At 44.1% G+C, this 20954-nt stretch overlaps 1 protein-coding gene across 1 annotated transcript; it reads right to left on the bottom strand.

The window, feature by feature from the left end:
- Positions 1–1710: 1710 nt before the first annotated feature.
- Positions 1711–12050, bottom strand: LOC142286197 (protein kinase C theta type-like). Its single transcript, XM_075333333.1, has 9 exons — positions 11949–12050; positions 11135–11305; positions 10281–10372; positions 3499–3561; positions 3205–3343; positions 2905–3093; positions 2672–2800; positions 2391–2578; positions 1711–2195 (listed from the first exon to the last, which is right to left on the bottom strand). The coding sequence occupies exons 1-9, from the start codon at positions 12048–12050 to the stop codon at positions 2129–2131; spliced, it is 1140 nt and encodes a 379-aa protein (XP_075189448.1). The 3' UTR covers positions 1711–2128.
- Positions 12051–20954: the final 8904 nt, after the last annotated feature.

The following is a 20954-nucleotide window of genomic DNA, read 5'->3' as shown; positions in this document are numbered from 1 at the left end:
GGGTTAATGTCAGTTTTCATTGCCAGTAGTGTCCAATTCCTTTCCTCTGGTGTTTCCGGTTTGTGACCACTCTTATCCCCTATGTATGGTCACACCTTCCTGTAGAGTACGCGGGTTATACTGAATCCTCAATCTGAGACTTAGCGTTGAGGTGGAAGGAGCTTCTGGAGCCGTTGCTGTCTGAAGCGGTGTAGGCTGTAGTCCTGGTTTCTGACTGCAGCCAAGAACTTGACTAGTGCAGCGGTGGAACTAGTATTGCTCGCCGGCCAACTCACTAGTGAGGGTAAGCTCAGGGATTTGCAAGGGCATTAGATATCCTGCTTGATGACTGGGTGAAGGAACCTATATAGGGCTAGCTAGGGAGGGCAGGGTCAGTCAGATGAGTAGAGGAGGTGTCCATCCTCCCACTCCCTGACTGCTGTGCCCACCGCTGTTAAAGTGTTCCCGGTGAGTTTCGTGGTGCACTGGAGAGTAGTTGGTCCATGTACGTCTGATGCGCCGTGCGCCGGACATCCCCTGGTCTGTGCGTGACAGAAATGTAGTATAGTTCTTCTGATTCACTATGTCGCTTCCCTCATGTTCAGGGAATTTCAGGCTGCTATATAGAATTAGTGTGGGTAGGAGGTGCTGCACTTTACACTTTGTGCAGTAACAGGATCCATCACTTTCTTTTCTATTATTTTTTCCCATTTACCTATTGAGCAATGATTGAGACTGTAAGTGTGAGCCACCATCTATAAACAGCAGCTGCTTTACCTGTCTGATAGTAGTGCTGCGGATCCCTGTGCTCGCTGCTGTACAGCAGTGGGTACATAGACGACATAGCAAGATAGCGCTACTTTATTAACCCCTAGATGCTGCTACCTATACTAGCCGCGGCTTCTAGGTGGTTAGACTGGGATCTAATGCAATTGCAGAACTCTGATGAGAAACGAAGGACCCAGGACTGTCATGGCTGTATTTTCGGCTGGGCCAAAGTCAGGGTCAATAGATTATCAGCTTATTACTGTCAGGATCTAATGCCTTACTATACTAAGTAAACCCATCTGCACTTTATTGTATAGGATGGCAGCTCCCCCGGACCGATCATCCTGCAGGAGACAGTGGTGGCCGATCCAGAGGTCCATACATGTACACTAATGGAAGAAGCTGAACAGAGGGCAGTAGCCAAAGCCATATACCTGGTAGCCAGTGAAAGTGTCACCTTTGGATTGGACAGGTGTATTGTATGGAAATCTGAGGAGTGAAGGTGGGTTTATACAGAGGTGTTACTCCCTGGTTGAGCTTGAATGAATAAACACAATAATAGGAGACATTTTTCAAAACTGTTGCCAAGAATAGTAACCGATAGTCAGGAGCTCAGCCGTGACGTGTACCTGCACTTTACACTTTTATCTATAATAACTGGGATTTCTGTACCTGTAACCACTTGAAACTATAACATTTATATCTTATTTCTTTTGCCCAAATGAAAATCCACCCTAAACAGCAGGAAAGCATTTCTTCCTTCCTTCACCCCTCCAAAAACAGATTAAAAATTGACCAAAAAGTTTGATGTAACCCAAAATTGTACCAATGAAAAGTGGATACGCGTTATCACCACATTACATGCACCCTGTGCTCTTAAGGGGTAGGATGTAAATTACTTATCCACGAACATATAAAATAAATTGCTACTACTACTAGCACATGATGGTGAATGGTTTTGTTTATTGCTGGTAAATGTCCTTTTAGGTTCCTCTCTGCCACTAGTGGTGTGAGCTCCACCGAGGGCAAAGGACTACAAGTTGCCATTGTTGTGTTTATCCATCGGCACTCAGGAGAGGAAAAACCCCCTGTGGGGGAAACCTCTAGGGAACCATGACCTAAGGATAAGTGCCCTTCCCTGGGGGCACGAGGCAACATGTCATCCAGAAATGCTGGTCCGCGGTCATATTAGTGACTCCTGGTAGGATTTTCATGGTCTCCAGCTTCTCCTTGTATTCAGACCCTGCAGATGCAGCAATAACCCCTAGCCCTGATTATGGCAGGGCAGAGGAGTGGATATGGCTGCACTGCAGGTCACGGCCCTCAGGACACTCCTAGTGCTGATGGAATAGGAACCGGTGAACAGCGGTTCTCAGGCTGTTCACTTCCAGGGTTTTATCCTCCTCCAGATCCTGTGGAAGGCGTCTTTCACAATACTGCCAAATGTCCTGTCGGGAGAGATAATAGGTTAGAAAGAATCCTTATGTTGCAATAAGACACATGAATTGGGACTGTCCTAAAGGGATAACGTGTAAGTGGCAGTCAGTAAGAGGTTTCCACACTACACTCTGCTGACAGATTCATAGGATAAGAAATGAGCCTCAAAAAGTCCCCCTATCCCCGTCCCATTTACACTGACTCACCTCCGATGGGGTTTTACAGGCCTTCGATTAGATATTACAGGTTTTGGTATTGATTCTATGACCTTCCATCCTTCATTGGCAAATGTGAATCCACAGAACAGGTTTTGACCTGTTTCGGCTATTGGTGTATTGTTAGCTTCAGTAAAGCACAGGACGTCTTTCATTGTATCAGATGTCATCACTGGTGGCTGCGGAAAGAAGATACAAGAGTGAGAGCGTTCATAAAGAAGAAACAACAGAAATGTACTACTGCCACCATCTTCTCTGGGTCATTTACTTACAGGGGGTAGCTGGAATGAAGGGCACGCTGTGGCTTCCTCTATATCTGTCCAGTTGATCTCCATAAAGAATGGATGATCTCTGATGTTCTCCACAAATTTCTGCCGACTTTCTGCTGACTTATCCAAGAGCTGGGAACATATAATGAAGATGATTATTGAGTCTCCAGTCATCCTCCATTGTGTATTTCATTACATATATTCGCTGTATTACTGAGATGTGTCTTTATACTCACCCCATTAATGATGGCTTTGAGTTGGGGGTCCATTTCATTTGGGAAGACAGGATCATCATTGATTATTGCTTTAAGGGCCCTACCAATTTTCCCTCGATAGAATGGATGTCTGCCAGTAGCCATCATGTATATCACCAGACCAGCAGAGAACCAGTCCACTGCCGTATTGTAGGGCTTGTTTTGAAGAATCTGTAAAGACATGAAAAATACAATAAGAACATTGTCCAACCAGCAGAAGACATGAAGATGTCCAGCCTGATATATCAGTGATCCCTCAGGGACATGTAGATGATTCCTCACCTCAGGAGCCATGTATAAACGAGTCCCGGCCCAACCTGAAGTCTTGGTATCGCCAAAGATGTTCATCACTGCAAGACCGAAATCAGCGATCTTCAAGTGACCGGTGCTGTCCAGTAAAATGTTGTCCGGTTTTATGTCTCTGGAAAGAGTTTAAAAAATACCATAATGCAATTATTATATTAGCCGGGCTGATAACGTTTTAGGGCCTGAGATATCAAATGTCTACAGGGGGTATTAGGATGAGGGTATAAGAGTTTATATACCAGGTCTACAGAGAAGACGTACTGCACCTACCTGTGTATGATGCCTCTGGAGTGGAGATACTGCAGCCCACAGATCAGCTCAGCAGCAAGAAATCTAATGAGAAATAAAACAGAAAATGATCAACATCCATCATTTCATGAAACTAAACTGAGGCGAATAATGACGTAAAGCCATTTGAGCCTGACAACCATCATCTTCATGTAAAGACAGCCTGGACTGGGTGCCCCAAAGGGGTTCAAGGGACGGCAACATAACTAAGGAGGAAAAATATACCTCATAACAATGACTATACAAATTTGAGGTCACGGAAGCCCACAATGGGGTCTAACTGTGCCTAGCACTTACTCTATAGCAGGGAAGAAGAACCTCCGGCCCGCGGGCCATATGCGGCCCATGGCGACTTTGTATGCGGCCCCCGGGCACATTCCCGTGGACCGCTGTGCTCTGGCGGCAGCCGCGCTTTTCCCGGCTGCTGGCCCTTTAAATCCCACTGCCTGATGACCTGAGAGTAGATGCTAGAATGTATGGGCTCTATCCAGATCCTGACTTCCAGGACCTGACTGCAGCCCATACATTCTAGGCTTAACCACGACCTGTGCTAGTGTGCTCTGGTGGGCGGGGTAAGCAGCACGCTGCGATAAAGTCACAGAGCTGCAGTAGATTTACCAGCCTCCCGGACCTGTGTTGTGCTGTGTGTGTGACTCCTCCCCCACCCCAGAACTGTGAGTGCTCAACCCATCGCTGCTACCGCTGCTCAGTGCTGTGTACCCCCTAGTGCAGTGTGTACCCCCAGTGCTGTGTACCCACTAGTACAGTGTGTACCCCCTAATGCTGTGTGAACCCCCAGTGCTGTGTTCCCCCTAGTACAGGGTGTACCCCTTAATGCTGTGTGTACCCCCAGTTCTGTACCCCCTAGTACAGTGTGTACCCCCAGTGCTGTGTACCCCCTAGTACACTGTGTACCGCCTCAGTGCTGTGTAACCCCTTCACTGCTGTCCATGCCTCCCTTGTGCTGTCTGTACCCCCTGGGTGATGTCTGTGCTCCCCCAGTGCTGTCCGCATCACCTAATGCTGTCCATGCTGCCACCAGTGCTGTCCATGCCACGGTCAGTGCTGTCTGTGCCCCAGTATGCTGTCCGTGCTCCCCAGTGCTGTGTGCCACCCCTCAGTACTGTGTACCCTCCAGTGGTCTGTATTCACCACTGCTGTCTATGCCCCCCAGTCCGTGCCCTCCTGGTGATTTCTATGCTTCCCCAGTCCTGTCTGTGTCTCCCTAGTGATGCCACCTTGTGCTGTCCGTGCTGCTCCCTATTGCTGTCCGTGCTGCCTCCTAGTGCAGTCCGTGCTGCCTCCTAGTGCAGTCCGTGCTGCCTCCTAGTGCAGTCCGTGCTGCCTCCTAGTGCAGTCCGTGCTGCCTCCGAGTGCAGTCCGTTCTGCCTCCGAGTGCAGTCTGTTCTGCCTCCGAGTGCAGTCCGTGCTGCCTCCGAGTGCAGTCCGTGCTGCCTCCGAGTGCAGTCCGTGCTGCCTCCGAGTGCCGTCCGTGCTGCCTCCGAGTGCCGTCCGTGCTTCCTCCGAGTGCAGTCCGTGCTGCCACCTAGTGCTGTCTGTGCTGCCACCTAGTGCTGTCTGTGCTGCCACCTAGTGCTGTCCGTGCTGCCACCTAGTGCTGTCCGTGCTGCCACCTAGTGCTGTCCGTGCTGCCACCTAGTGCTGTCTGTGCTGCCACCTAGTGCTGTCTGTGCTGCCACCTAGTGCTGTCTGTGCTGCCAGCTAGTGCTGTCCGTGCTGCCACCTAGTGTTGTCATTGTCCCCAGTCATGTCTGTGCCATCGCCAGGGCTGTCCATGCCCCCCTAGTGATGTATATGCCCCAGCCCCTCCTGTGATGTATACGCCTCAGCCCCTCCTGTGACATATATCCCCAGCCCCTCCTGTGATGTATACGCCTCAGCCCCTCCTGTGACATATATCCCCAGCCCCTCCTGTGATGTATATGCCTCAGCCCCTCCTGTGACATATATCCCCAGCAGCTGTGAGAAACAAGATGATCAATATCACCGAACATCACAGCCTCACCAAAGAAGCAGCTCCAGCCACCACACTAGGGGTGAGTTAATTAATCGTTTGACCAAATATACCAGGGTACTTTTCAAGTTGATAATTTTGTGCGGCCCCCATAGGTTAGTAGGAAATTCCAAATGGCCCACGGCAGGAAAAAGGTTCCCCACCCCTGCTCTATAGCATATACCTAAAACAGGAGGACCAGAGTACTTAATTGTGCAAAGAATAACAAAGTTGAAATGGGACAGAGAGATGGTTAAATAGCCATAGGGTATGAATAGCCTAATACGGGCGTCACATGGGACGATATATGTCGGCGGGGTCACGTCGTAAGTGATGCACATCCAGCATCGTTTGATATATCGTAGCGTGTGACAGCTACAAGCGACGGTGAACGAGGAAAAATACTCACCTTATCGTTGCTCGTTGACATGTCGCTCAGTTTCAAAAAGTCATTTATTCTTCTCTGCGCCGCTTGTTCATCGTTCCCGAGGCAGCACACATCGCTCCGTGTCACACTCCGGGAACGATGAACACAGCTTATCTGCGTCCGGCAATGCGGAAGGAAGGAGGTGGGCAGGATGTTTACGTCCCGGTCATCTCCGCCCCTCCACTTCTATTGGGCGGCCGCTGTGTGACGTCGCTGTGACGTCGCTGTGACGCTGAACGTCCCTCCCACTTCAGTAAGTGGATGTTCGCTGCCCACAGCGAGGTCGTCCGGCAGATAAGTACGTGTGATGGGGATTAAACGACTTTGTGAGCCATGGGCAACTAATTGCCCGTGGCGCACAAACGACGGGGGCAGGTGCGATCGCACGACATATCACCCCGTGTGACGCCTGCATAAGCCAATGAAGGATGTATCCTATAGGCTGTATAATGCATAAGTATATCATGTATAAACATTAGCCAATGATGGATGTATCCTGTAGGCTTATATCATGCATGAGAACATCAAAGAAGTCATGAATTGTTGTATTATGCCATCACTGAAACAATAGTCACTGGTATGGAGGCTTATCTTTATGGGGATCCCCCTTTTCCTGGGACATGTAGTGCTTTTACATAAAGCACTGCCTGTCTTTCAGTGACTATTGTTATTGTCACATTTGTATTTTACTGACTATGGCTATGTGCGCACTGGGAAATGAAATTTCCGTGCGTACATTCCGCAGGCTCTTAAAGATTACCGTACCCGCGGTAAAAAAACGCGGCAAACCGCACCCGAAAACCGCATGCGGTATTGTTCGCGGTATTGCCGCGGTTTTGCCGCGTGCGGGTTGGGATGTGCTTTATTGCATTCAATGCAATAAAGCACATTGAAAAAAAAAAAAAAAAAAAGTCATTTAATTCTGAGATAGTAGATAGACAGAAGAATAGATAGAGGGATAGATAGATAGATAGATAGATAGAGGACAGATCGCTGCATTTCCCACGGTCGACAGTGAGTTCACATTACCGGCCGTGGGAAATGACCGGTAATTACCTCTGCTGGCTGCTGCATTCATTCAGCGCTGTGTCTGTGACACATCGCGGCTGGATGTCAGCAGTGCAGGACCCTGTGGATTACGCCGGAGCTGTGGATTACGCCGGAGCTTTGCTGCGGGAGGGGTTAATAAAATGGTGAACGAGGCTTGTTTGTTTTATTTAAAATAAAGGATTTTTCTGTGTGTGTGTTTTATTCACTTTACTTACGGGTTGATCATGTCAGCTGTCACATAGACGCTGCCATGATCAAGCCTGGAGTTAATGGCGGTGATCCACCACGATTAACCCCTTGTATTACCTTGCTGCCACTGCTACACGGCAGCAAGAAGAGCCGAGGACACGCCGGTACTGCCGCATAATGTATGCGACAGTCCCGGGGCAGCTGCGGCTGATATTCTCAGCTGCGGGAGGGGGAGTGAGGCGGGGGATATTACCCCTGCCCCTCTCCCTCCCCAGCCTGAGAATACCGGGCCGCCACTGTGTGCTTACCTCGGCTGGAAGGTAAATATACAGCGGAGCCCACGTTCTTTGTTTTCTATATTTCCGTTTTCTTTCTATGTGTGTTCTATATGTCTGTGTTCTATGTGATCTATGTCTGTGATGTCTGTGTGAGTGTGATGTGTGTGTTTACTCTCTGCTCTGCTTCCTCTTCCTGTAATGACATCACTTCCCTGCAAAACCGCAGGCAAGCGATGTACATTACCGGAGGTAAACCGCGAAATACCGCAGGGAATAACGCAGGAAAACGCAGTGAACCGCACAGAATTTGCTGCCTGCGTTATTCCCTGCGGGATTTCATGATTAACATTGGAGTCAATGGAGTGAAATCCCGCAGCGATGTGCGGAAAAGAAGTGACATGCACTTGTTTTTGCTGCGGGATTCCCGCAGCAAAACATGCAGCTGTCAAATTCCGCCCAGTGCGCACAGGATTTTTTTTCTCCATAGGATTTGCTGGTGATTCACTGCAGAGATGTTATGAACATTTTCTGCAGCGAAACATGCAGCAAATCCGCGGAAAATCCGCGGCAAAATCCGGTAAGTGCGCACAGGGCCTTAATCAGTTTATATTTCCAGGAAATATCCATTATAGCCTATTGGGTTTTTGTACAATTGTGATTTTTGGCATAATACAACAATTCATGACTTCTTTGATGTTCTCATGCATGATATAATCCATCATTGGTAAATGTTTATACATGATATACTTATGCATGATACAGCCTATAGGATACATCCTTCATTGGCTTAGGCTATTCATATCCTATGGCTATTTAGCCATCTCTCTGTCCCATTTCAAGGGTTATTTTCCCCATATTTATGGTGTTTTTAATGGTTATATATTATGGCCATTTTTTGTGTGACTTGCATTTTTGTGCATCAATAAACTTTGTTATTCTTTGCATAACTAAAGAGGGATTAAGGTGTAGTGCATTTTATGCAGGGAAAATTGTGAGGTGGAGTTATAGGGGTTGTGGGGTAATGGGATTGGTCAGGGGGAGGTCTGTTGTAGTGTAGATGTATATGGCACGTCTGTGGGGTGGGTGGTCATTCGGTACCTGCAGGAATCTAGAATCGTCCCTAGACAGATTTGCTGGGGGGCATTTTGGTCTGGGAATGTGTTCGCGGTAGCAATCGTGTTAGCCTCCCTGGCGATGGAACTTAAGGATCGGGAAGCGGGTGGTAGGTTGGCCAGAGGCCATGATATAATTGCAGTTTGTGGATACAAGCGGCGTTGTGTATAGGGTCTGGTGTTGCTTTCAGCGGTTGAAGGCCGAGTTTCAGGGAAGTGGTTGGCGTTGGGCACTTGGTTGGTGCAGGGTTTGTCGGAAGGTGGTGTCACTGGGTCTGGTGTAGTGAGGGGTGCGTCCGGATTCCTTTGGGACTTCAGGACAAATCAGGGTTGCCTTCCTTTCAGTTAGGGGGTGTCGTTGGATCCGCATTATAGTGGCAGAATGGGTGAGAAGTTTGTGTCTCATCTTTGGAGTAGGGCAGCGGTAGTGGCTGCTGGTCTGGGGTCTTTGGGGCTCTTAAGGTGCGTACAATTGGTTGGGCTCAGTTGGCTAGTTATGTATGGTATGGCAAACTTTGTGGCATATAGGTCGTTTGGTTTGTACCCCGAAGTCGGAGGTGTGTCCTGTTATTTTATGTATTTGGAACCCCCCCTTTTGGGGTGGGGGCGTTTTAGCACGTTGGTAAAATTAAATAATTCCCTTCAGGCCGGTGCTTGGCTTGATGGACAGCAGTTCAATGTTGCCAGGGAGGAGGGGAAACTTTAGTTTATGGTAATGGCCCTGAAGTGGGTATTTGAGGACTGGTGCTATCACATAGGTTGGATGGACCACCGGATATTTTGGTACTGCACATGGGTGAGATGTTCTTGGACCAGGGTGTCCAGGGACTTGATCCATGACATCAAGCTTGTCTGCCTTGGGCCCTTGTCTTCCCGCCCGGGTATTGTGCTCGTGTGGTCGGATATAGTGGCTCACTTGTTCTGGAGGTATGCACAGTTGGGTGACAGGGCACGTTTTTTAAAAAACTACCACAGGGGCGGAGCAGTGATGCGGCACTGGATTTTGGAGTCTCTATCTGGTGAGTTGTGATGTTCACTGGGATTCATTTGAGCCCATTTGGTATTGCCATCGAGATATTGGCGTACTTGGGGGGCCATGGTGAAGGCCCTGGTTGATCTTTGGTGGCGGGACTCGCACTTACAAGGTATCATACAAGCTCGCTGTGTTAGAAAGGAGGGGGGTATTTGAAGTCGGTGGATTGCACAAAAAGCGGAGGGTAACCCAGTGCAGGAACGGGTTACCCCTGGTGGTGCAATGGTATAGTTGGTTAAGGAGGGTCCCTGTTGTGCTGAGTCTCAGCAGAATATGTTAATTTGGGTCCCTGCTTGGCTGGGTTCCAGCGGGACATTGGTTGGGCCACACAAGGCTGGATGTCCTTGAACCGGTGTGGTGCGGCTGAGAGCACGTGGTGGAGCTGGTGTTGCAATCATGTACAACCGGACTCTTCACTTACCCCCCCTCCTTTGCTGGTAGTTTTATGGAGTTATTACTATGTTTATGGAAGATATGTTACTGATTGTTTGTTGTTAATAAACGGGGCTGTTGTGGCCTTTTACATCCAATGTCACACAGTCTTTGTGTCTTATTTTAGTTTACGAAATTGGAAAAGGTGTTTTTTTGGGCTAGGGCTAGTATAGCAATGCAAAGCCGTCAGATAGTCTTTCCTAAGTCATATATCCATGTTCTGTCTTACCTGGTGGCTGAAATGGGAAATGGGGCATTGGTTGACATGATGTCTAGAAGGTCTCCTCTGCTGAGATATTCCATGACGTAGAATAAGTAGTCCTGTGATAAAGCAGGGGAGATAATAGGTGTTACTGGTATAGTCTAGATATGGGGCACTGGTGGTAATGTTATAATACATGTAATACTATGGTAATGTCCTAGAAGAACATTGAATGGCCATATGGACAGGCATTCATAGAATATATAGAAGTCTCAGAGCTGTTAGATTGTGAGCCTTTTACATAGCTAAATAGGTTGAAAAAAGACCTTGGTTCATGTAGTTCAAACTTCCTCCACCAATTATACATTTTGTAACTAAATCATTTATAACCAACAATGTTGTGTGCACTAAGGAAATCATCGAGTCCAGATATAAAAGTTGTGATAGTGTCAGCCATTGCTACCTCTTGTGGTTTGGCATTCCAGTGTGAATGCTCTAACTGTAAAGAACCCTTTCCTATTTAGCTGCCGTAATCACCTTTCTTCCACTCACAGAGAGTGCCCCTAGTCCTTAGTATTGTCTTTGGAAGGAATAAGTCATGTTCCAGTCTTTTGTATTCATACATATAAATTGACATCTCCTGTGAAAAGTCTTATTTTATAAGCTAAACAAATCCAACTTTTCCACTTCTCATCATATGGGAGTCCTCCATTCCTTGCAATAATCTAGTTGCTGCCTTTGAACAGACTCTAACTTCTGAACATCATTTTTAAAATGTAGAGCCCAAAAGTGAATCCCATATTCCAGATGTGGCCTTACAAGTGATATATATTGGGGTAACTATAGAGGGGTAAGTATAGGAGTACTTATGGAGGGATTACCTGGGACTGGAAGGTGGCAAAAGCCAGAGTAATGAATGGACTCTTCCTAGTCATCTCCAGGACCTGTCGTTCTATCAGGATCTCGTCTCTTGAGTTGTTAAGTAGGCGCCTCTTCTTCACCATCTTCACTGCCACTTGTTGTTGGGAGGCTTTATGTGTGGCCAACATGACCTGGAGGATACAAAGCATTAGAACTGGAGGAAAGGCCCGTCCTGCCATGAGACGTGACGAGAAGATGTGAAGCAGTGATGTTCCTAGGGTCATATCATCCACATCACACATGAGGAAGACGTCACCACAATCCCTAATACTTACTTTACCAAATCCGCCCTCTCCAAGGATTTTATGGAAGGTGAAGCTCTCCAGTCCAGTCACAATGATGGGAGATTCAGCCGGGGTTGTCCCTGATGGAGAGAGCAGAAATAAGATGTATTATTCCTATATAATGCTAATGTGGCCTCCTATAGCAATTACAACATGGGGTAGAACAATATTAGAAGGTATCAAAGAGAAAAGGCACAAAAATCATAATAGGTGGGGTATTCTAAAGGTTCATAATCCCATCAATTACTACATTGGGGCTATTGGCTCTCGGGGTCTTATTTCTGTACTCACCTGACAGCTGCTCAATGTCCGCTTTGGGGGACACACTGGATCCATCATCAGCTTTGTCCCCCATCGCTTCTCCCCTTTTCCTCTTGCTCTCGATACTCTCTTGTATCGGGCTTCCAGGTCTTTTTGCAGCCTTGATAAGGCTTTGGTTGGTGCCATCTTTTTCATCCTCTGATGTTTCCGTTCTCCTTTTTTTTGGCACCTCATCTATGCTCTCTCTCTTTCTCTTCCTCAAGCTCTCCATATTCAGCTCAGGTTCAGCTTTGGGGGAGACGCTGGATTCATCATCAGCTTTGTCCCCCATCGCTTGGCCCCTTTTCCTCTTGCTCTCGATACTTTGCTGTATCGGGCTTCCAGGTCTCTTTGGAGCCTTGATAAGGCTTTGGTTGGTGCCATCTTTATCACCCTCTGATGTTTCTATTTTCCTTTTTTTTGGCACCTCATCTATGCTCTCTCTCTTTCTCTTCCTTAAACTCTCCATATTCAGCTCCATAGATTAAATTCTGGGCTGAGGAAGGTCCTGTCCACTCTAGAGCGCTCTCGGATGGCTCCTGGAACTGCTCTTCTAACAGGCCTTCTATTATTCGGTATTATATTTTATATAACACTAAAATTTGCTAAGCGCAAGTAAAAATCGCCTTCACCCACTAAGTAATGAAAACAAATGGACGATATTCAGGCTGCAGCGACATTCTGATGACTGTTCTATGACATCACAAAGGGATCACATTCTATATTTCACATGACATCACAAAGGGACCAAAGTCAAAGGTCAAGTGAGATCACCAAGAGACCAGTGACATTGTCTGTCACTACAGGTGAACTTGCAGTAGAATATCTGTGTCTGCCTCCAGCTTTTCCCTCTTTCCATAGAAGCATATGAGCACCAGCTGTCATCTCCTAGCTCAGTAATGACAAAATCTGTACACACTGGACTCAAAGTCATCAAGGAGTTTTTGACAGAGTTTTGATGTAAAAATTCTTAAAATGTCACAAATGTTTTATGCAACTTTTAGTTCCACAAATGTTTTGTGTTTTTCCAAGTAGGAGGAATGTGGACAGAGCTTGGGCAGAGCGGTGCATGCTCATGGCTGCCCGACAAATTCATCAGAACTTACGTGAAAAAAGTGGCAATTTTGTTTTTGCTAGAAATGTACTCCAGTCACTGACTGCAGTATATTCCTGGCAGCACACATAGCAGTCGTAAGGTACGGCAAATTCAATGAAAGGTGCACGCCTCTTATTGAATTTCCTGCATCTTGCTTCCGCGCACTGTGGGCCACGGAGTGTAAATTATATCTGTGAATTGAGAGTGAAAGATCAGTCCACGAGGAGAAAGAAGCAGATTTCTCTGATAAGATATATTACAAAGTTTCTTGTCTTTACTTGTACTACTGATTTATGAAAAGAATAATAAATTAATAAATAAAATGATGGTGACTGTTTAAGAAATGACAGCTGTGCTGTGATCCCAGTTATTTCATAGTGATTTCCCATAGAGACCTATTACTTATCTCTTCTGAGGGATGACAACAATTGAATGCAGCAGTGGCCGGCTCCCCATTCATACAGCTAATTTCACTGCAGACAGCTAAGGCCACTGGTGGGCACAGACATCAAAGGGTCCTTGTGAAGAACAGTATATGGGACCTTTGCAGTCCAATAACTCATCATAATCCACAATTACACCTGCTTTGGAGGTCAAAATGGGCCCCGTTACCTAGAGCTGGTGCAGAGAAGAGCAACCAAGGTTATTAAAAGAATGGGTGGAATGCAATACTAAGGCTGCTTTCACACTACGTTTTTTTAACATGCGTCATGAACGTTTTTTTAGCGCAAAAACGGATCCAGTGCAAATGCGTTTTCATTTCAATGCATTTGCAATGGACTCGCGTTAATATGCGTTCACATGCGTTTGCGTGCGTTATAGTGAGGATCCAGCGAGTTGCAGTTTTTTAACATTTTCCAAAAATGCTACTTGTAGCATTTTTGAGCTGCGTCCAAAAACTGCAAATTGCTGGATCCTGACTAAACAGCACGCAAACGCATGTGAACGCTGGCATGCTGATAGACAGGATCCTGCTTGCTCTACTGAGCATGCCCAGAAACCAGCCTCCGTGATCAGTGTCTCTCTCCCCCTCCCTCTCTCTCCTCCCATCTCTCTCCCCTGTCTCTCCTCCCTCTCTCTCTCTGTCTCTCCCCCACCTGAGAGCTGCGGACACTCGTAACCAAGGTAAATATCGGGTAACCACTTCTCTTAGTTACCCGATGTTTACGTTGGTTACGTGTGCAGACGCTCGTAACCAAGATAAATATCGGACATCCAAGCAAGTTACCCGATGTTTACCTTGGTTACGATCCTCTGCAGCTGTGAGATGCCGGCTCCCAGTCTGTCCCATTCAGTTCCCCTCACTCCCGATCACATGACTCCAATGCCCGCCCCTAAACATCCAGTGACAGGATCCTGCAAAATAACATGCGTTTGCATGCATTTTTTCGCTGTAAAAGCAGGATCCGCTTTTACAGCAAAAAAACGTTCATGACACATGTTAAAAAAACGTAGTGTGAAAGCAGCCTTAGATCTGTTATTAAAGTTGGGGTTATTTAGTTTGGAAAAATGAAAGCTTAGGGGCCATCTTATTACAATGTACAAATATATGAGGGGACAATACAGAGCTCTCTTATGATCTTTTTACACCTAGGCCTGGGGGGCATCCACTACAGTTAGAGGAAAGGATATTTATTCATAATTAGGGACACAGATTCTTTACTGTAAGAGCAGTGAGACTATGGAACTCTCTGCCACATAATGTTGTAATGGTTGATTCATTACTAAAATTTAAGAGAGGCCTGGATGCCTTTCTTAAAAAATATAATATTACTGGTTATGTCCACTTGATTCTGTGAATCTAGTCTGATTGACGTTTATGGAGTCGGGAGGGAATCTTTTTTCCCTAATGTGGAGCTTACTATCTAGCGCACGTTTTTTTTTGTTTTTTTTTACCTTTCTCTGGATCAACAGGTTAGGTTTCATCATTTGTTAAACTCGATAGACTTAAGTCTACCTTCAACCTTAAAGGGGTATTCCCATCTTCAGAATCCTAGCCCAATATGTAGTAGGTGTAATAATAATAATAATATTAGGAAATAGCTTTATGTAGAAATTGTCACGGACGTCTTTCGTTGTTTGGAGACTTGTGACAGGTTTGGGCCCTGAACCAAAACAGACCGGAGGACACCACCCCAGGAATCAATTATGGTGATCTCCAGTAGTACCAAAGAGACTAGGTAAATGGAAGAAAGAAAAGTGTACTATAAAAATGGGATCACCACATAAAGATAGAAATACAAAGTACATCTTTATTAGAGCGAAAAAACTCATCAAATGAACCAAACATTAAAAACATTTAAAAATTACATGAGTATACAAAAAGTCTAAATGATACAAGTGCATCTCAATAAATTAGAATATCATCAAAACATTAATTTATTTCAGTAATTCAATTCAAAAAGAGAAACACATATATTATATAGAGTCATTACACACAGAGAGATCTATTCCTATATATTATATAGAGTCATTACACACAGAGAGATCTATTCCTATATATTATATAGAGTCATCACACACAGAGGGATCTATTCCTATATTTAATATAGAGTCATCACACACAGAGGGATCTATTCCTAAATATTGTATAGACATTACACACCGAGGGATCTATTCCTATATATTATATAGTCATTACACACAGAGAAATCTATTCCTATATATTATATAGTGTCATTACACACAGAGGGATTTATTCCTATATATTATATAGTCATTACATACAGAGGGATCTATTCCTATATATTATATAGAGTCGTTACACACAGAGGGATCTATTCCTATATATTATATAGAGTCATCACACACAGAGAGATCTATTCCTATATATTATATAGTCATTACACTTGGAGTGATCTATTCCAAGTGTTTATTTCTGTTAATGTTGATGATTATGGCTTACAGCCAATAAAAACTCAAAAGTCATTATCTCAGAAAATTAGAATAATTACCACAAAACATCTGCAAACGGTTCCCAAGCGTTTAAAATGGTCCCTTAGTCTGGTTCAGTAGGCTACACAATTATTTTGAAGACTGCTGACTTGACAGATGTCCAGAAGGCAGTCATTGACACACTCTACAAGGAGGGTGTGCCACAAATGTCATTGCTAAAGAAGCTGGCTGTACACAGAGTGCTGTATCCAAGCATATTAAAGGGAAGGTGTTGTTAAAAAAAAAAAATTCAATAACTGAAGAATTGTAAAGTATGAAAAAATGTAATGTTTTAAAGTTTTTGTGAAATATTATAATTTGTTTTTAATTAAGCAAAATATAATTATTTTTTTTAAAGTTTGATATTTTCCACTCTTAAACACTAGGGGGAGCAGCTGCTGAAATCCTACTGCACAACTAGGTCACATTACAACTGCAGTAAATGTGGGTGAAATCTGCTCTCCTGTGTGGGATGTCACCTCCCCCTCCCATTTCGGGTTTCCAAAGGGATAAGGAAGGATGAAGTTTAGGATCACAGTTCGGAGCCATATTGTTAGTGACCGCAAAGTGATCCTAATATGTGTAAAGTGTCACTAAGGATAGCTGGCATAGTGCCCCACTGTACCCCATGCCCAGGGCCGCCACTAGGAATTTCAGGACCCCATACTGGCAAAATTTTTGGACCCTCTTGGGACTCCACCCAGGCTCCACCCCAGCTCCCCCTCTACCCCTCAAACCTCCTCCTAAAGTCTCACTGCCACTCTTGGAAAAACATGTGTGTGTATATATACATATATAATATATATATATATATATATAATATATATTTATATATATATTATATATATATTTTTTTTTTCTTGTGTATATATATATATATATATATATATACACAAGAAAAAAATCAGATTCACCGGGCACTGCTTATCCTGCTGATCCGTCGCTATGAATGGATAGTACCCAGCCCACGGAGTGTACGGGTGCACCATCCAAGAGAGAAGTCCATATACTCAAATCCAGTCTAGGGTAGAAGAGGCAGCAGCAACCGTATCTTCATTCGTGGTGTTTTTATTTTTATTTTTTAAGTTACATGTGGATCGGGTACAGCATAGGGGGTGAGGGGAGGCAAAAGGGGTAGGACGACGGCTGGCCGTTTCGCACACTGTGGGCTTCGGCGGGTTCTGTAGTGACTGCCATGGGAGGCCACACCTATAAAGGGAAACGTGGATCCCTCGGCATTATGTGAATTAAAAACAGGTGTAAAATACACATTACTAGAAACATTAAACAGAAAAATAGGACTTGTCAAAATTATTCTCTATTTTTTTAATTTTTTATATTGCAACTAACGTATGGCTATAAATTATTACCTTGTTAGTCTAGAAACATAGTGAGCAAGAAGAAAACTGCTAGATCCCTTTCCTCGTCTAGACCTAGGGGGCCGAGAGCTTTTAGATCCCTTATTATTTGAGATTCTTTTTGAAGCAGGAGTCTATGGGTATCTCCTCCTATTGAACGGGGTTTAACCCTTAATATACCTGCAAATTTTAAACAATCAGGGTTACTGTTATGACAGTCTCTGATATGTTTTATTAAGCGGGGAGAGCCGACTCCTGAAGTGATAGATTTAAAATGCTCTCGGAATCTAACATATAGTGGTCTTATAGTTTTTCCGATATAAAAGCTATGGCGAGGGCAGAGGATCGCATACACAACGTATTTGGTTTTACAGGAGATAAAGTCGTTGATCCTGAAAATTGTTTTCCCGATTTCGATAGAATCTCCTAATAGGTGATGTACACAGAAAGGGCAGTTGCCGCATTTGAAATTACCGTATAATCTATTTTTTTCCAGCCAGGTTTTCGCTCTGATATTTTCAAAACGATTTTTTACCAGGAGGTCACTCAAATTCACACTCCTTATGTAGGAGACTATGGGGTCATTAGATGCTATGCTTGCTAAATCTTGATCTTTTTTAATAAAATGACAGTTTGTTTTGATACTGGATTTGATCAGATCAAATAGGAGTGTATTTGAAATTAATGACACATCTTTTAATATTTAAGGGATCTGATGTTGTACTAGTTTGCATTTTTTTTAACTTATTAGGTTTTTTTACATTGCTTTTTCATAAGCTTGCTTAATTATCACCGCAGGGTAACCCCGTTCACTTAGTCGCGTGTTGTGAATCTCAGTTATGCTTTTGTTGTTGTGAGGCTCCCTCTTGTGGCCAGGAATGGTTTGGACAGAGACCAGGTGTGCTGGAGCAATGGGCGTTTCCATTGCTAACTCTCTGCCTTTTTAAACCTTGGCCTCCTGTCAGTCTGAGCCGGTTATCATTGTCTGTAGCTCACCAGCCTTTTCATCCTGCTCCAAACCACATCTACCCCAGATAAGTGCTTGGTTCTTTCTTATGTTGTTTTTGTTCTTTTTTTCTTATCTGGGTTGTCAATAATTGTGGGTATTGTCAGTTTATTTGCATGCAGGAATCTTCCCTCTCTGTTGCTTTGCTGGGAAGCTCCCTGCAGCTATGTTTGGAGTTTTGCTCCCATAAGTCCATGTGTTTGTTGCTTCTTGAATTTGTAATTGTTTTCTGTTCATTGGTTTGACAAAAGCGTCTGATATAGGACGGATTGCAGATCGTGCGATCTGAGGACCTTTTTGTACTATCAGGTATTTGGGTTTTTGTAGGGTTTTTCTCTGGCCACGATCAGCCCCTTTCCTATCCTTTCCTATTTAGTCAGTGGGGCCTCACCTTTGCTAATCCTATCATCCATCTGTGTATTGTATTTTCATATATCATCATAGTCTTTGAATGTGGGGGACTTGCTATACCTCTTGCGGTCTATTTCTGAGACAGAGAGTTATTCATCCTTCCTTCCTTTAGGATAGCTAGTTCTCCGGTTGGGTTCGCGGTGCATAGGATTTTAGTTCACCCCTCAGCTACTTCTAGTGTTGATGGTTAGTAAGGGGATGGCGGCCAGATTAGTTGCCAATGCTCTTGTCACCAATTTTTTTGCCAATGATCTATTGTGATCTTCCATGGTTCCGGATCATAACAGTCGCGTTTTCAATTCACCTGCTTGTTCCTGCAGTTTTTTTGGACTATTAGTAATCTTTCTTAGCCTAAGGAATTGTCCATAGGGGAGTGCCATTCTGGTGTGGGACGAGTGTGCACTATTGAAGTGCAGGAGGGCATTTACCGCAGTCGGCTTCCTATAAATTTCTCTCACCAACTTATTATTAAGAATAGTCAATTTGACATCTAAGAATTCTAGCTCTTTGCCCCATAATTGTATGTGAAGAGCATATTAAAAGAGTTGGTAACACTTAGATAATTCACAAAAGCCCTATAATCTTCTTCATTCCCGTCCCACACCAGAAAAGCATCATCCACATATCTCGCATATTTCCTTATAAATTTTAGAAAGGGATTAGACATGCTATAAATTAAGTCCTCTTCTAACATGGCCAGGAACTAAGTTGCAAAACTGCAAGCTACGGGGGTACCCATCGCATCTGCATTGTAAGAACCATTTATCACCAAATTTGAATGCATTGTGGTGGAGGATAAAATGTAAGGCATCGGCTATGAAGGTTATTAAAGCTGTATCTTGATTAAATTGTTTTAATGCTCTAGTTATCATTATCAATATTGAGAGAAGCTAGTTGAATGGTTTCTTGCTATTGATGATTTTCAATCATTTCGATAAATTCCCCAGTATCCCTTAGATAGGATGGAATATATGTCAAAAAGGGTTTGAGCAGCCATTCAATGTATTGAGAAAGTGGCCCTGTTAATCAGCCAATTCCTGACACAATAGGGCGGCAGGGGGGGGCGGCGCTGTCCTTATGAATTTTTGGGAGGTAAGTACCAGTGCAATTTTATGGGAAAAAGAGCAAATACGTTTTCTGCAGGTTTTTTTTAGATAAAACCCCTGCACTTAAATTTTTGTTTAGTAAACTTTGTAATTTATTAGAAAATGCCCATGTTGGATCATTTTGTAAAATTAAATAAACCTCTTTATTATTTAGTTGTTTTAAAGCTTCTGTTTTATATGCCTCTTTTGGTAACAGGACAGTGGCGCCCCCCTTGTCCGCCCTGCGGATTATGATGTCATCCCAAGATTTAACCCCTTAGTGACGGAGCTCATTTTCACCTTAATGACTAGACCAAATTTTGTAATTCTGACCAGTGTCATTTTATGAGGTTATAGCTTCAACGGATCCGAGTGATTCTGAGATTGTTTTTTCGTTACATGTTGGACTTCAGGTTAGTTCCAAATTTTTGGACAATATTTTTTGCTTTTATTTATGAACATCAGCACAATTTTGGAAAAAAACATTTTTTTTATTAGGAAGTTAGAAGGGTTCAAAGTTCATCAGCAATTTCTCATTTTTACATCAAAATTTACAAAACCATTTTTTTAAGGACCACATCACATTTGAAGCGACTTCAAGAGGCCTAGGTGACAGAAAACACCCAAAAGTGACCCCATTCTAAAAACTGCACCCCCTTGCCCCCCCAAAGTACTGAAAAATACATCCAAGAAGTTTAGTAACCCTTCAGGTGCTTCACAGGAACTAAAGCAATGTGGAATGAAAAAAAGCAAAAAATAAAATTTTACCTAAAAATGTTGCTCTACCCCAAATTTATTCACTTTTAGAAGAAATAACACAACAAAATGGTCCTTAAAACGTGTTACTTACTTTCTTATGAACGCGCCGATACCCCACATGTGGTCATAAACCTTTGCTTGGACAAATGGGAGGGCTCGGAACAGAAGGAGCAATAATTGAATTTTGGAAAGCAAATTTGGCTGAAATAGATTGCGGGTACCATGTTGCATTTACAGGTCCACTAAGATACCTAAACAGCAGAAACCCCTCACAAGGGATGCCATTTTGGAAACTAGACTTCTCAAGGCCTCTATCTAGGGGTATAGTGAGCATTTTGGACCCACAGGTACTTCACAGATTTTGATAACGTTACGTTGTCATCAGGGCCGGCTCCAGGTTTTTGTGGGCCCCGGGCGGAAGAGTCTCACTGGGCCCCATCCACATACAGACACGCACACACATACAGGCATACGCACATATACATATTTGAAGACAAACTCACAAAAATACTTATAAACAGACAAATCTATAGTCATACACACTGAC

This window comes from Anomaloglossus baeobatrachus, chromosome 2, assembly GCF_048569485.1.
Source record: "Anomaloglossus baeobatrachus isolate aAnoBae1 chromosome 2, aAnoBae1.hap1, whole genome shotgun sequence".
Classification (NCBI taxonomy): Eukaryota; Metazoa; Chordata; class Amphibia; order Anura; family Aromobatidae; genus Anomaloglossus; species Anomaloglossus baeobatrachus.
The sequence above is the reverse complement of the archived record's forward strand: the minus strand, read 5'-3'. Positions and strand labels throughout refer to the sequence as shown.

Excerpts from the sequence above, each read along its gene's own strand:
- LOC142286197 (XM_075333333.1), bottom strand. The coding sequence starts at position 12,050 with ATGGGGGACAAAGCTGATGATGAATCCAGCGTCTCCCCCAAAGCTGAA. Across the intron at positions 3,094-3,204 it reads GTTTATACATGGCTCCTGAG|ATTCTTCAAAACAAGCCCTA; the intron begins GTGAGGAATCAT and ends ATGTCTTTACAG. Across the intron at positions 2,579-2,671 it reads CTTCATTCCAGCTACCCCCT|CCACCAGTGATGACATCTGA; the intron begins GTAAGTAAATGA and ends TTCTTTCCGCAG.